This window comes from Leucoraja erinacea, unplaced genomic scaffold (genome assembly GCF_028641065.1).
Source record: "Leucoraja erinacea ecotype New England unplaced genomic scaffold, Leri_hhj_1 Leri_57S, whole genome shotgun sequence".
In the NCBI taxonomy this organism is placed as follows: domain Eukaryota; kingdom Metazoa; phylum Chordata; class Chondrichthyes; order Rajiformes; family Rajidae; genus Leucoraja; species Leucoraja erinaceus.
Genome location: NW_026576487.1, coordinates 340,570 through 357,091, shown reverse-complemented (window position 1 = coordinate 357,091; position 16,522 = coordinate 340,570). Strand labels below are relative to the sequence as shown.

General features: G+C 48.5%; 1 protein-coding gene across 5 annotated transcripts in view; it reads left to right on the top strand.

Moving 5' to 3' along the window:
• The first annotated feature begins 3,159 nt into the window (after positions 1 to 3,159).
• Positions 3,160 to 16,522, top strand: part of LOC129694200 (large proline-rich protein BAG6-like) — an 85,778-nt gene continuing 72,415 nt past the window's right edge. For all 5 annotated transcript variants that reach the window (XM_055630916.1, XM_055630914.1, XM_055630913.1 and 2 more), the window contains exons 1-4: positions 3,160 to 3,279; positions 4,279 to 4,396; positions 5,050 to 5,261; positions 10,486 to 10,557. In XM_055630916.1, coding sequence (XP_055486891.1) covers positions 3,211 to 3,279; positions 4,279 to 4,396; positions 5,050 to 5,261; positions 10,486 to 10,557 — 471 coding nt within the window. In that variant the 5' untranslated portion in view covers positions 3,160 to 3,210. The remainder of the gene's footprint in view (positions 3,280 to 4,278; positions 4,397 to 5,049; positions 5,262 to 10,485; positions 10,558 to 16,522) is intronic.

Genomic DNA, 16,522 nt, shown 5'->3' with positions numbered 1-16,522 from the left:
TCCCTCTTCTCTCTTCCTCCCTCCCTTCTCTCCCCTCTCTCCTCTCTTCTCTCTCCCCCCTCTCCCCCCTCTCTCTCCTCTCTCTCTGTCTCTCTCTTTCTCCCCCCATCTCTCTCTCTCTTCTCCCTGTGTCTCTCTCTATCCTCTCTCTCTTCTCCTCTCTCTCTTCTCCTCTCTCTCTCCTCCTCTCTCTCCTCTCCGCTCCTCTCCTCTCCTCTCCCCCAGCCCGTGGACTCCCTCTCCTCTCTTCTCTCTTCCCCCCTCCTCTCTCTCTCTCCCACTGTCCCCTCCTCTCTCTCTCCCCTCCTCTCTCCTCCTTCTCTCTCTCTCCTCTCCCTCTCTCCCTTCCTCCCTCCTCTCCTCTTCTCTCTCTCCCTCCTCTCCTTCTCTCCCCCCCTTTTCCCCTTTCTCTCTCTTTCTCCTCTCTCTCTCTCCCTCTCTCTCTCTCTCCTCTCCTCTCCCCTTCTCCTCTTTTCCTCTCTCTCCTTCTCCTTCCTTTCTTTCTCTTTCTTCTTTCTTCCTCTCCCTCCCCTCCCTTCTTCTCTCCTCTCCTCTTCTCCCCCCTTTTTCCCTCTCTCTCTCTTCTCTTTCTCCTCCCCTTCTTTCTCTCTTCTCCTCTCCTCTCTTTCTTTCTTTTTTCCTTCCTTCTCTCTCCCCCCTCTTCCTCCCTTCCTCTCCTCTTCCTCCCCCTCTCCTCTCTTTCTCCCTCTCTTTCCTCCCTTTCTCCCCCTTTCTCCTTCCCCTCTTTCCCCTCTCTCCCCTCCTCTTTTCTCTCTCCCCTTCTCCCCCCCTTTCCCTTTCCTCTTCCCTCTTCCTCTTTCCTTTCTCTCCCTTTCCCTTTCTTTCTCTCTTCTTCTTCCTCCTCCTCTCCTCCCCTCTCCTCCTCCTCTTTTCTTCCTTCTTCTCTCCTCTCTCCTTTCTCCTCTCCCCCCCTTCTCTCCCCCCCTTCTCTCCCCCTTCCTCTTCCCTCCTCTTCTCTTTCCCTTCTCCTTCCCTCTTCTCTCTCTCCTCCTCTCCTCCTCCCTTTCTCTTCCCCCTTTCTCCTCTCCTCTCTCCCTCTTTTCCTTCCTCCTCCCCCTCCCTCCCTCTCCCCCCTCGTCTCTCCTTCTTTTCTTTTTTTTCCCTCTTTCCCCTCTCCCTCCCTCTTCTTTTCCTCTCTCCTCCTCTCCCTCTCCCTCTCCTTCCCCTTTCTCTCCTCTCCCTCCTCCTCTCCCCTTTCCCTTCTTTTTTCCCCTCTTTCTCCTTTCTCCCTCCTTTCTCTTCTCCCTCTCCTCCTCTTCCTCCCTCCCTTCTCTCTTCTCTCCTCTCCTCTTTTTTTCCCCTTTTCCTTCTCTCCTCTCCCTCTTTTTTCTCTCTCTCCTTTTCCTTCCCCTTTCTCTTTCTTTGTTCCTCCCTCTCCTCTTCTCTTCTTTTCCTCTCCCTCCCTCTCCTCTTCTCTCCTCCTTCTCTCTCCCCCTCTCCTTTTCTCCTCTCCCCTCTCCTCCCTTCTCCTCCTCTCCTCTTTCTCTCCCCCCTTTTCCTCCCTCCTCCTTTTTTCCCCCCTCTCTCCTCCTTTCCCTCTCTCCCTCTCCTCTTCTCTTCTCTTTCTCTTCCTCTCTCTCTTCTCCTCCCTCTTCTTCTCCTATCCTCGTCTTTCTTCCTCTCCTTCTCCTCCCTTCCTTTTCCCCCCTCTCTCTTCTTCCCCTCTTTTCCCCTTTCCTTTCTTTCCTTCCCTCTCCTCTCCCCCCTTTCTCCCTCTCTTTCTCTTTCTTTCTCCCTCCCTCTTCCCTTCTTCTCTTATCCCTTCCCCTCTCTCCCCTTCCCTCATTAGTTATAGAGAGATACAGTGTGGAAACAGACCCTTTGGGCCAACTTGCCCACACTGGCCAACATGTCCCAGCTACACTAGTCCCACACGCCTGCAATTGACCCATATATCTCCAAACCTGTCCAATCCATGCCGCAGCCTTAACTACCTCCTCTAGCAGCTTGTTCCAAACACCCACCATCCTTTGTGTGAAAATGTATCTACGCACTGTAAATGGCACGATTGTAATCATGTATTGTATTTCTGCTGACTGGTTAGCACGCATCATAGGCTTTTCACTGTACCTCGGTACACGTGGCAAAAACTGAAAGCGACTGGAAGGCCTGGTTTGCTTTTGCTGCATGACTCTGACTTACAGAAGCAGCAGCAGCGACTGGTTCAGTTTTTGCTTCTGGATGCAAAGCCGACCTCATCCGTAATCACTTTGTGACATGATAGCTTACTCGTGTCTGGTGCTGGCAGCCAGGCCACACTGCAGCGTGAAGGAGGCTGAATATGCTGATTCCTGGGAGGAAAGTGGTTGGTCGATTGGAAATGATTTTGAACAATGCGATTGCGACCATTGGAAGTGTAAAAAAAGTGAGAGGTAATCTCTGTTGAGACAAATGACTTGATGCCGAGACCATGCTTCATTTCATGAGCGATCCCACAGCCTCGCTGCTAACCACACATCGCTCCGGCAGGCAGTCACAAAAATCTGGGGCGAATCGGCGGGTCAGACGGCATCTCTCTCTCCCTCGAGAAAAGGAATTGATGACGTTTTGGGTTGGAACCCTCCTTCAGACACGAAACACCGTCACGGAGTATAGACGATTTCTGGATAACACAAGAGTTGGGGGTTGTGGGAATCGGGAAGAGAATTGGCTTGCAGAGACAAGGAACCGCAGATGCAGGTTGAAGAAAAGACACAAAGTGCTGGGGTGGGACGGTGGCGCAGCGGTAGAGTTGCTGCCTCGCATCGCCAGAGACCCGAGTCCGGTCCTGACTACGGGGTTTGTACTTTCTCCCGGTGACCGCGTGGGTCTCTTCCGGGTGCTATGGTTTCCTCCCACACTCCAAAGACATGCGGGTTTGTAGGTTAATTGGCTAAGTGTTCTTGGTGTGTAGGATAGTGCCTGTGTACGAGGTGATCGCTGGTCGGCGTGGGCTGATGGGCAAGTTTCTGCGCTGTATCTTTAAAGTCTAACTCTGGAGGTCAGGCGGCATCCCTGGAGAACATGGATAGGTGATGTTTTGGGACGGCTCATTTCTTCACAAGCCTATGCACCCCAACACAGCATGACTGTCACCTCAAGTGATCTCATTTAAAATAACGTATTACATTTTAATATGGACAGGTTGTACAGGGGCTGTTTTCCATTCTGAGCCCTTTATTTTGTTTTGCAGAGAAGTAAAAACCAGAGATGGCCATGATCGAGGTTACTGTGAAGACGCTCGACTCCCAGAGTCGTACCTATGAAGTCGAAGAAGAGGTTAGTGTCCACTCTGTTCCCTCAATCTCGCCGTTGGTAAAAACTGTAATGTTTATGCACTCTCTTATTGTTCATGTTCATAAGGGATACGAGCAGAATTAGGCCCATCAAGTCGACATTCGATCATGGCTGATCTATCTCTCCCTCTCAACCCCATTCTCCTGCCTTTTCCCCATAACCCCTGACACCCGCACTAATCGAGAATCTATCTATCTCTGCCTTAAAAATAGCCACTGACTTGTGGCCTCCACAGCCGTCTGTGGCAAAGAATTCCACAGATTCACCGCCCTCTGACTGAAGAAATTCCTCATCTCCTTCCTAAAAAGCAACGTCCCTTAATTGTGAGGCTCTGGCCTCTGGTCCTAGACTCTCCCATTAGTGGAAACATCCTCTCCACATCCACTCTATCCAGGCCTGTGGATTAAGATGGTGCAGAACGCTAGAATTAATTTTCACAGCTGAGATATCTATTGGCATTGGGTCTGAATACGTTTTAAACATATTTTTATACTCATATTCCTGTGCAGCTAGAGGACGGCTCCAACAAAATTTTGTTTTCTTGTACAATGACATTAAAGATTATTATTGTTATTATTATTATTAAAAAGAACGGTCACGACATGAAACATCACCCATTCCCTCTCTCCATAGATGCTGCCTCACCCTCTGAATTACTCCAGCATTTGTCTACTGGTGTATAGGTCCAGCAGGGGCGGGGGGGGAGTGTAGTTCCCATGGTGCGTTCGGTCGAACACACTACTCTGCAGAACCTTCCTGTCCTGACTCTCTGCCGAATCTTCCTACTCCCTTCCTCCAGAGATACTGCCTGACCCGCACAGTTACTCCAGCTATTTGTGCCTAATTTCTGAACTCTCAGCCACGGGCATGCAATGTGGACATGTTATTCATTGTAGCTGTCAGTCGTGGTCGACCTGCGAGGGCCATGCGTTCATTCGCCGGCGTCCCGTTTTTGCGTTACTGATGCTTGTTCCCTTTCAGTTTACAGTCAAAGAATTCAAAGACCACATCTCCAGCTCGGTGAACATCCCCGCTGACAAACAGAGGCTGATTTACCAGGGCCGGGTGCTGCAAGATGAGAAGAAATTGAAAGATTATGGCAAGTGTTAATCTCGCGTTGCAGCTCCAGTGGTCCCCCACCACCGCTGCCGTCCATGCCTCGGAGTTCTCCTCTGCACTGGAGCCCCCTCCGCCCTGTGGTCTCCCATCTCAGGGCTGCCCCCCCTGCGGTCTCTGAATTAGAGCTTGGAGCTCCCCCGCACAGTGTCCACCTCGGAGCTCCCCCGCACAGTCCCCACCTCGGAGCTCCCCCGCACAGTCCCCACCTCGGAGCTCCTTCCACAGTCCCCACCACGGAGCTCCTTCCACAGTCCCCACCACGGAGCTCCTTCCACAGTCTCCACCTCGGAGCTCCTCCCCGCGGTCCCCTGGTCGGAGCTCCCCCGCACAGTCCCCAGATCGCAGCTCCTTCCAGCGGTCCCCACCTCGGAGCTCCTCCTCGCTGTCCCCACAGCGGAGCTCCCCCGCGGTCCCCACCTCGGAACTCCTCCCCGCCGTCCCCACCTCGGAGCCCCCCCCGCACGGTTTCTACCGACTTGGAACTCTCCCTCCTCCACTGTTGATCCACTGTACAAATGAGCACATTGGACAGTTGGTTTCTGACTCTCGCCGGCGGGTACGTGAAACGTGGAGCGCCGGCACTACCGGTCCCCGAGTCAACGGTGACCGCTCACCTTCCTCCTCGTCCCACAGACGTGCACCACAAGGTCATCCACCTGGTGGAGCGGGCGCCACCGCAGACGCAACCCGCAGCCGGAGCCCCGTCCTCCGCCGGCACCTCCATGCCCCACCCGGTGGGCCCGCGGGGGGCAACGGCCGGGCCCCACGACCGCAATGCCAACAGCTACGTCATGGTGGGCACCTTCAACTTGCCCGTCAACCTCCTCGATCCTCAGCAGATACAGGTCAGTGGTGGAGAACAAGAGGGGCAATCTGGGCCGTGGCGGGCAAAGTTGGCTTGGTATCAGTGGTAGGATATTGACATGGATAGAGAACTGGTTAGAAACATAGAAAATAGGTGCAGGAGTAGGCCATTCGGCCCTACGAGCCTGCACCACCATTCAATGTGATCATGGCTGATCATCCCGTTCCTGCCTTCTCCCCATATCCCCTCATCCCTTTAGCCACAAGGGCCACATCTAACTTCCTCTTAAATGTAGCCAATGATCTGGCCTCAACTCCCTTCTGTGGCAGAGAATTCCACAGATTCACCACTCTCTGTGTTAAAGTCCTAAAAGACTTCCTAAGGCCCTTATCCTTAAACTGGAGCCCCTTGTTCTGGACTTCCCCAACATCAGGAACAATCTTCTTGCATCTAGCCTGCCCAACCCCTTAAGAATTTTGTAAGTTTTTATAAGATTCCCCCTCAATCTTCTAAATTCCAGCGAGTACAAGCTGAGTCTATGCAGTCTTTCTTCATATGAAAGTCCTTTCTTCATATGGAAGTCTTTCTTCATACATAATCAGAATCACACTTTATTCGGCAAGCATGTTTTGCAACATACGAGGAATTTCATTGGCCAGGTCAGTCATACAATCAAAAGCAACAGATCACTTAAACACATTTTAACATGAACATCCACCAAAGTGAAGCCCCTGTCCCACTATGCGAGTTTACCCAAGAGCTCTCCCAAGTTTAAAAAAAAAAAAAAAAAAAAAATCAAACTCGTGGTAAGTTCATCACGAGTATTTATTTAATCGTGGACAATTTTCACACTGTTGAAAAAACTTCACAAGTTGCCGCGTTTCCCGAGTTCCTGCCGTTAGCGTTACGAGCCGCTACGTGACATCCACGAGCTCCTACGTACCCGCCACGTACATTCTCCGAGTTCGAATCGGGGGAAAACTCGGGAGAACTCTGGAATTACCTCATACAGTGGGACAGAGCCTTTACTCCCACACTGTGATGGAAGGCGAAATAAGGCGAAGTTCAAGTCTCTTCCCTTAGTTCTTCCGCGGCCGTGGGCCTCGAGCCTCCGTTAACGGGACGATCTTGACCTGTAGCCGGCGGAGTTTAGGTCCTCCGTGTCGAGGCGATCAGCTCCCGCATCGGGGGGGTGGGGGTGACAGCTCCCTCACGCTGGGCGATCGAACCTCGTGTCCTTTTCAGCATGTTGTTTAAGAAGGAACTACAGATGCTGGAAAATCAAAGGTACACAAAAAAGCTGGAGAAACTCAGCGGGTGCAGCAGCATCTATGAACGAAGGAAATCAGCATGGCAGGCAGTGTGTAGTGTGGTACAGCAAGGCTCAGTGCTGGAACCCCAGTTGTATGCAATATATATTAACGATTTAGACAAGGGAATTAAATGTAACACCTTTAAGTTTACGGATGACATAAAGCTGGGTGGCAGTGTGAGCGGCGAGGAGGGTGCTATGAGGCTGCAGGGCGACTTGGACAAGAGATTCAAGATTCAAGAGAGTTTATTGTCATGTGTTTCAGATAGGACAATGAAATTCTTGCTTTGCTTCAGCACAACAGAATATAGTAGGCATAAATAAATACAGAACAGATCAGTGTGTCCATATACCATTGAATATGGTATACATGAATACACACATAAATAAGCAGATAGTGCAATTGGCTATTAATGATCAAAGTTTTGTTTAAGTTGAGTTTAATATCCTGATGGCTGTGGGGAAGACGCTGTTCCTGAACCTGGATTTTGCTGATTTCCTGGATGTGGGCAGCTGCAGTATAATGTGGATGAATGTGAGGTTATCCACTTTGGTGGCAAAAACAGGAAGGCAGATTATAATCTGAATGGTGTCAGATTAGGAGAAGGGGAGGTGCAACAAGACCAGGGTGTGCTTGTACATCAGTCACTGATAGTAAGCATGCAGGTTCAGCAGGCAGTGAAGAAAGCCAATGGCATGTTAGCGAGAGGATTTGAGTATAGGAGAAAAGAGGGCCTACTGCAGTTGCACAGGGCCCTGGTGAGACCGCACCTGGAGCATTGTGTACAATTTTGGTCTCCTAATTTGAGGAGGGACATTTTTGCTGTTGAGGGAGTGCAGCGTAGGTTTACTAGGTTAATTCCCGGGATGGCGGGACTGACGTATGATTAAAGAATGGGTCGACTGGGCTTGTATTCACTGGAATTTAGATGAGAGGGGATCTAATAGAAACATATACAATTCTTAGGATTTGGACAGGGTAGATGCAGGAAAAATGTTCCCGATGTTGGGGAAGTCCAGAACCAGGTATCACAGTTTAAGAATAAGGGGTCAGCCATCTAGGGCTGAGATGAGAAGGCAGTGGAGGCCGATTCACTGGATGTTTTCAAGAGAGAGTTAGATTTAGCTCTTAGGGCTAACAGAATCAAGGGATATGGGAAAAAGCAGCAACGGGGTACTGATTTTGGATGATCAGCTTTGATCATATTGAATGGCGGTGCTGGCTTGAAGGGCCGAATAGCCTACTCCTGCACCTATGTTGCTATGTTTCTATGAGTCCGACCAGCGATCCCCGCACATTAACACTATCCTACACACACTCGGGATAATTGCATTCACACCAAGCCAATTAACCTACAAATCTGGGCGTCTTTGGAGCGTGGGAAGAAACTGAAGATCTCGTGGGGAAAACCACGCAGGTCACGGGGAGAAGGTGCAAACTCCGCACAGACAGCACCCATAGTCGGGATCGAACCCGGGTCTCCGGCGCTGCAAGCACTGTAAGGGGCAGCAACTCTACCACTGTGCCACCGTGACCGCCGACCTCCAGTTAACCTACAAACCCGCACGTGTTTGGAATCCGTTCCTGCTTTCTCCCATATCCCTTGATTCTGTTATCCCTAAGAGGCAGTCGCTGCCTCAAAAAGGCTGGCAACATCATCAAGGACCCACACCATCCTGGCCACACACTCATCTCCCCGCTACCTTCAGGTAGAAGGTACAGGAGCCTGAAATCTGCAACATCCAGGTTCAGGAATAGCTACTTACCAACAGCCATCAGAATATTAAACTCAACTCAAACAAAAATCTGATCTTTATCTGCTTATTTATTCATGTGTGTGTGTATATGTATATATATTCAATGGTACATGGTCACACTGATCTGTTCTGTATTTATTTATGCCTACTATATTCTGTCTTTGGTTCAGACCAGCATCTGCAGTTCCTTCCTGCACCTATGAAAGGACTGATTCCATAAGTGTAGCCTAAACGCTTGTCTAGAAGGGAGGGTTTGCTACAAGCGACTTTCCTGTTGGGCCCACTTCACATTAGTGTTACAGTAGAAATATAGAAAATAGGTGCAGGAAGAGGCCATTTGGCCCTTCAAGCCAGCACCACCATTCATTGTGATCATGGCTGATCGTCCCCAATCAATAACCCGTGCCTGCCTTCTCCCCATATCACTTGATTCCACTAGCTCCTAGAGCTCTATCTAACTCTCTTAAAACCATCCAGTGTTTGACCTCCACTGCCAAATCTGTGGCAGGGAATTTCATAGTGAATTTTTACTCACCTCTGTCTTAAATGGCCTCCCCTCTATTCTAAGACTGTGTGGCCCCTGGTTCTGGACTCGCCCAACATTGGGAACATTTTTCCTGCATCTAGCTTGTCCATCCTTTTATAATTCTATGTGTTTCGATAAGTTCCTACCCCTCATCCTTCTAAACTCCAGTGAATACAAGCTCAGTCTTTTCAATCTTTCCTCGTATGACAGTTCTGCCATCCCAGGGATCAATCTCGTGAACCTACGCTGCACTGCCTCAACCACAAGAGTAAATAGTGTCTCAGAATCACAAAATGAACATGCTTAACATTGCTTGGAGGAACGGACTGAAGTGGGACACAGATATTGCCGTCCTTACTGAGTTTGTACCTTCTCCCCGTGACCTGCGTGGGTTTTCTCCGAGATCTTCGGTTTCCTCCCACACTCCAAAGACGTACAGGTTTGCAGGTTAATTTGGCTTGCTAAATATAAAAATTGGCCCTAGTAGCGTAGGATGGTGTTAATGTGCGGGGATCGCTGGTCGGCACGGACCCGGTGGACCGAAGGGCCTGTTATCTATAAACTAAAGTAAACCAGAGAACAGTGCTGAACTACCATGCACCTCATTGGCGACCCTCGAACTATCTTTCATCGGACCTTACCTGCGTTATCTTGCACTAAACATTATTCCCTTATCATGTATCTATACGCGGTAAATACCTCGATTGTGATCATGTATTGACCTGATCCCGTTTACACCCCAACATTGACTTCTCCAATTTCAGATAGTCCCTGCTTTCTCCCTCCTTCCCCTCCCCGTCGCAGCTCTCCCACAGCCCACTGTCTCTGCCTCTTCTCTTTTTTCTTCCCGCCCCCCTCCCTCCACCCCACATCAGTCTGAAGAAGGGTCTCGACCCAGAAATGTCACTTATTCCTTCGCTCCATAGATGCTGCCTGTCCCGCTGAGTTTCTCCAGCATTTATAATAATAATAATCCATTTATTTGTAAAGTGCATTTAAAAACAACTCGCGTTGACCAAAACGCTTCACATCAGTGCAGGTACTAATTTATTACATACAGTGGTAGACAGACCTAACAAAACATGCATAAATCTGTTTACAGCGCCCACACAGAGGGGCTCAAAAACGCTAGGGAGTAGAAATAGGTTTTGAGTCGTGACTTAAAGGAGTCGATGTTGGGGGCAGTTCTGATGAGGAGCGGGATGCTGAGCCACAGTTTAGGTGCTGCAACCGCAAAGGCGCGGTCATCCCTGAGCTTAAACCTCGGCCACGGGATAGTCAGTGGCCCCAAGTCGGCCGACCTGAGGGTCCTGGAGATAGAATGGTGGGTTAGAAGATTTTTGATTGGGGGGGGGGGGGGGGGGAAGGCGACGAATAAGAGGAGCTTTATCTACCTTTGATTATTCCAGCATCTGCAGTTCTTTCTTAGACATGATCCATAATCCATGTCAGGTTTGCACACCACCACCACGTAGTGGCATGCGGGCATCCATGTTGGTTAGGCAGTTCACCGTACGATTTCGAGCCGACGGTACTCATGTCGATGGTCTCTGGATGTATTCCGATTAAAGTGCTTGTTATGATATATAATGGCTCTATATCAATAGTACTTTGCGCAGTGGCAACGAACTGAACTGTAACGGACCTTTCCTTTCCGTGTTGTTGCAGCAATCGGTGCAGCAGGTGATGGCAGGTTTGGGCGAGGCTGGTCGGAGTACACGGGTCACAACATCCACTGGGGTAAGTGCTGGTGTGTGTGTGTCTTTTTGTGACTGTGTTTCAGTCGGGCTTGTGGACTCCTCGGCTGCAAGGACTGCTCAGTACAGTCATTGCCCTTTTGAATTGAATAGAGTACTTTAAGGGCCTGTCCCACTTGCATGATCTTTTTGGCGACTGCCGGCACCCGTCATAGGTCGACGGAAATGTTCAACATGTTGCAAATTCAGCAGCGACCACAAGGACATTACGACTCTGGGTGATTAGGAGACCTCTCACGACCATATAGGCGACCTCTGGCGACATCACCGGGGGCATGACGTCAGAGAGGTCTCCTAGTCACCCAAAGAGTCGTAGCGTCTTTCTGGTCACCGCTGTGTGGGGATATTTATGTTATTTATTTTAATATACTCTTTTATTGGCATTCCACAACAAACACATTTCCATAAAACGGGTTTCAGGTACAATACAATATGTATAGATCATCCAGCTTTGTTTGTCTTGAATTGCCTCTTTTTGAGATTTGTACAAAACAGATATAGAAACAAGAACACAGTAAAAACTACAAACACTTAGGAAGTGATCCTTTCTTTACCATATAATCAAAAATTTGTAAAAAATAAAGTCTGGCCTATGAGGTGTTACATAGTTAACCCAATTTTCCCAGCGGGACACAAATAAATCCAATTTAAAGTTAAAGCCCTATCCCACTGTACGAGTTTATTCCAACAGCTCTCCCGAGTTTAAAAAAAAATCAAACTCGCGGTAAGCACGGAGAATGAACGTAGCGGGTACGTCGGAGCTCGGGGAAGTCTCTTAGCGGCTCGTAACTGAGCTCGGGGACGTCTCTTAGCGGCTCGTAACGCTAACGGCAGGTACTCGGGAAGACTCGCTAACGGCAGGTAAGCTCGGGAAGACTCATGAAGATTTTTCAACATGTTGAAAAATGTCCACAAGAGCCCCGAGTACCGACGAACGTCCATTACCGTAAATCACCGAGTTCGGATCATGGCAAACTCTGGAGAGCTCTTGGAATGAACTCGTACCGTGGGACAGGCTTTAACTTTAAATTGGATTTATTTGTGTCCCGCTGGGAAAATTGGGTTAACTATGTAACGCCTCATAGGCTGTTATTTTCTCCATTTTATAAATGTCCATTGTGATGCCGATCTCCTGTGATAACCATTTCTTTGTGAGAGCTTTTTTACCAGCGACCATCAATATATTCAGTCAGTATTTGTCTTTTGGGGATGTTTCTGTTCAAGTCTATCGTGTGTTGGGTTCTTTTTTTTTATTCGTATGGCTGCAAATTTCACTGTACCAATCGGCGCACGTGACAATATATGGAAACTTGAAACTTGTACTTGAATTTTCAACATGTGGAGAATATTCGGCGACTTATGACAGTTGCCGTCAGCCGCCGAAAAGGTCGCGTACGTGGTACAGGCCCTTAAGTGTCACGTGACAAGTCGCAGTGAAATCCTTTGCTTTCATACCGTGCCATGATATGCGAACAGTCGCCCCATAAAGGGCCTTTACAAAGTTGCCATCTGCAGTTCCTTCCTGCATAGGTAGGGTCAAGAGTGTTTTATTGTCATGTGTCCCAGATAGAACATTGAAATTCTTACTTGCTGCAGCACAACAGAATATGCAAACATAGTACACAAGCGAAAGGAGGTGAGGAGGAACTTCTGCCGTCAGAGGGTGGTGAATCTGTGGAACTCATTGCCACAGACGCCAAGTCAGTGGATATTTTTAAAGGCAGAGATAGACAAATTCTTGATTGGGACGGGTGTCAAGGTTTATGGGATGAAGGCAGGAGAATCGGAATGTCGTTTATTGTCAATTAAACCTTGGGTTCAAACGAAATTTCGTTCCTGCAGTCATAACAGCAAAAAAAACAAAACACAATTAACACAATTCCACACAAACATCCATCACAGTGAATCTCCAAATACCTCCTCACTGTGCTTGAAGGCAAAAAGTCTTATAATAATAATAATAATAATCTTTATTTATATAGCACTTTTCAACAAAACCAGTATTTGAACCAAAGTGCTTTACAGAGATTGATTAAATTAATTGAACAGATCAAATGTCAATAAATCCATACAAAACAAAAAAGAGGAAAAAGAAAAAAGACACAGAACAGTACACTATAGAAATCAACATGAAATGTCCCCCCACAGCAGAATTCACTGAGGGAAAGCACTAAAAATATCCAGTTCTCCCCCTCATAGTCCACCCGAGGTCGGGGTCTATATGTGGCCTCCTCAGCCAACTCGATGTTCTCAGGCCCTCTGCCGCGAAGCTGGATCATCGGCGTCGGGTGAACATTCTTCAGCGGCCTGGACTGAAGCGGCAGCTTCCTCCCTGAAGACTTTATCCCTTCTCTTTATTCTTCTCTCGCGTTCCAGCAGTCCAACTGCAGCGTCGAGCTGGTCGAGGCTCTTGATGTTAGAGCCCCCGGCGGGCGATGGTAATCCCACGGCCGTTTAAGCCGCGCCGGGCGATGTAAGGCCCTGCTCCTGGTCGATTTAGACCCCTCGATTCAGGCAGGCGAAGTTTGCCGTTGCGGGAGCTCCGAAAAGTGGAACTCCCACCAGGGACCCGCGACCCCCCCGATGTTACCGTCCGTTGGGGCCTGCAGCCGGAGCCTCCGAAACTCCGAAGTCGGGTCGCAGCCGCGCGCCACCACAGCGCTCCACGCTCTGAAGTCGGCCAGCTCCGCGATTGTGAGTCCGCAGGCTCTGCGACTGGAGCCCCAGGTCGATTCTGGTTGGAGGCCGCCGGCTCCACGATGTTCGGCCCCAATGACAACGGAGACTCAACAGGGAAAAAGAAGGCAAAAAGTCCGTACAGGGAAATATTAAAAAGTCCCCCCCCCCCCACCCCCCCAATATACACCGCTAAAAATAAATAAAATGGGATTAGGAGGCCGAGATCAGCCATGATTGAATGGCGCAGTAGACTCGATGGACCGAATGGCCTAATTCGATAACTTATGAACTTGCAACAATGCAGGAGACATTGACATTATTTCTAAGTGGGAGTAGGACAGAGAATGAAAGTGGCACATTCCAGGACGCTCAGTTTGTTCCTGCGAACCGAACACACAGTGCCCGCCATAATGTTTGGGACAAAGACCCATCATTTATTTATTCGCCTCTGTACTGCACTATTTGAGATTTGTAGTAGGAAAAAAAATCACATGTGGTTAAAGTGCACATTGTCAGATTTTAATAAAGGCCATTTTTACACATTTTGGTTTCACCATGTAGCAATTACAGCAGTGTTTATACATATTTTATGCCCATTTCAGGGCACCATAATGTTTGGGACACAGCAATGTCATGTCAATGAAAGTAGTCATGTTTAGTATTTTCTTGCATATCCTTTGCATGCAATGACTGTTTGAAGTCTGTGATTCATGGACATCACCAGTTGCTGGGTGTCTTCTCTGGTGATGCTCTGCCAGGCCTGTATTGCAGCCGTCTTTAGCTCATGCATGTTTTGGGGGCTAGTCCCATTCAGTTTTCCCTTCAGCATATAAAAGGCATGCTCAATTGGGTTCAGATCGAGTGATTGACTTGGCCGCGAAGAATTTACCAGTTTTTTCTGCTTTGAAAAACTCGATTTTGTTGCTTTAGCTCCAGTATGTTTGGGATCATTGACAAGAGGAGAACTCAGATGCAGGAAAAGGTCTGGTTACACAGGGAAGAGATTAAAAAGTCAGCCCCCCCCCAGCATATACACAGCGAAAATAAAATAAAACGGATTAGGAGGCCGAGATCAGCCATGATTGAATGGCGGGGTAGACTCGATGGGACCGAATGGCCTAATCGATAAAAAGGAGGAGTTGCAACAATGCAGGAGGGATTGACATTATTTCTAAGTGGGAGTAGGACAGAGAGACAGAAAGCGGCTAACATTCCAGGACACTCAGTTCGATGTTCAACCCCACACAGTGCCCTCCCCAAACGGAATATGAGGTGCTCATTCCTTTAATTTCCGGTGCTGCTCGCTGTATTTGCCATGGTAGTAGACCCCAATCACATGTGATTAAAGGCACAGTGGGAGGGGGAATTGAAGTGCTGAGCACATTTTGGTTTCAGCATGGTATTGCGGACCGAGCAGGTGTTTATAAACATATTTTAACCCCGCTTTCTCAGGGCATATAGATGTTTGGACATCTAGAGCAATGGACGTCAATAGATAGTCATGGTTAGTAGAGATGTTGGTATATCCTTGTGCACCTGCAATGACTGCTTGGGTCTTGAACGAGTCAGGGGGGATCACCAGTTGCTGGTGTGTCTTCTCTTGGTGTTGCTCTGGGAAGGCCCGTATTGCAGGTGGATCTTTAGGGAAGGCATGAATTTGGGGGGGAGTCCCCTTCAGTTTTCCCTTCAGCATATAAAAGGCATGCTCAATTGGGTTCAGATCGGGTGATTGAATTGGCCACTCAAGAATTGGCCATTTTTTAGCTTTGAAAAACTTCTTTGTTGCTTTAGCAGTATGTTTGGGATCATTATCTTGCTGTAGAATGAACCGCCATGAGTTGTGAAGCATTTGTTTGAACTTGTGCAGATAGGATGTGTCTATACATTTCAGAATTCATTACGCTACTACCATCAGCCGTTGTATCATCAATGAAGATACATGAGCCAGTATCTTCAGCAGCCATACATGCCCAGGCCATAACACCCCCACCACTGTGTTTCACAGATGAGGTGGTATGCTCTAACAGTTTTATTCTTGTTTCTCAGTCTCATAATGGCTTCTTTGACTTTCATTGGCACTCATGTTGATAAACAGCAATAAAAGTTTCCAAAGGTGATGGAAAGACTAGGTGCTGAGAGCTCTCTTATACCTGCATTGAGGAGGCAATTAAACACACTTGAGCAATTACAAGCGCATGTGAAGCCACGTGTCCCAAACATTATGGTGCCCTGAAATGGGGAGATTATGTATAAACACTGCTGTAATTTCTACATGGTGAAACCAAAATGTATAAAAATGGCCTTTAATAACATCTCCCCATATCCCTTGACTCCAATAGCCCCAAGAGCTCCACCTAACTCTCTCTTAAATCCATCCAGTGACTTGGCCTCCACTGCCCTCTGTGGCAGGGAATTCCACAAATTCACAACTCTCTGGGTGAAAAAGTTTTTTCTCACCTCAGTCTTAAATGGCCTCCCCTTTATTCTAAGACGGTGGCCCCTGGTTCTGGACTCGCCCCACGTTGGGAATATTTTCCTGCATCTAGCCTGTCCAGTCCTTTTATAATTGTATATGTTTCTATAAGATATCCTCTCATCCTTCTAAACTTCAGTGAATACAAGCCTAGCCTTTTGACTGTTGACTGTTTTCAATGGCCCTTTTCGTCATTCGGTTGCAGAACCCACTAACGCCAGTAGATGGAGCACTTTGCCAGCACAGATTTCCATTTACCGGATTTTTTAAATTGGTTTTTAACTTTGTCATCGTGACTTGCAGCATCATTGACAGACACAACTTACTGGGGAAACTCAGTGTTTAGGAAGGAACTGCAGATGCTGGACAATTGAAGTTGGACAAAAATGCTGGAGAAACTCAGCGGGTGAGGCAGCATCTATCGAGCGAAGGAAATAGGCGGCGTTTCGGGCCGAAACCCTTCTTCAGACTGATGAGAGGGCGGGAATAAGAAAGGAAGAGGCGGAGACAGTGGGCTGTGGGAGAGCTGGGAAGGGGAGGGGAAGGAGGGAGAAAGCAGGGACTACCTGAAGTTGGAGAAGTCAATATTCATACCGCTGGGGTGTAAACTACCCAAGCAAACTATGAGGAGCTGCTCCTTCAATTTACAGTGGGACTCACTCTGGCCATGGAGGAGACAGAAAGGTCGGATTGGGAATGGGAGGGGGAGTTGAAGTGCTGGGCCACTGGGAGATCAGGTTGGTAATTGCGAACCGAGCGGAGGTGTTGGGCGAAGCGATCGCCAAGCCTGCGCTTG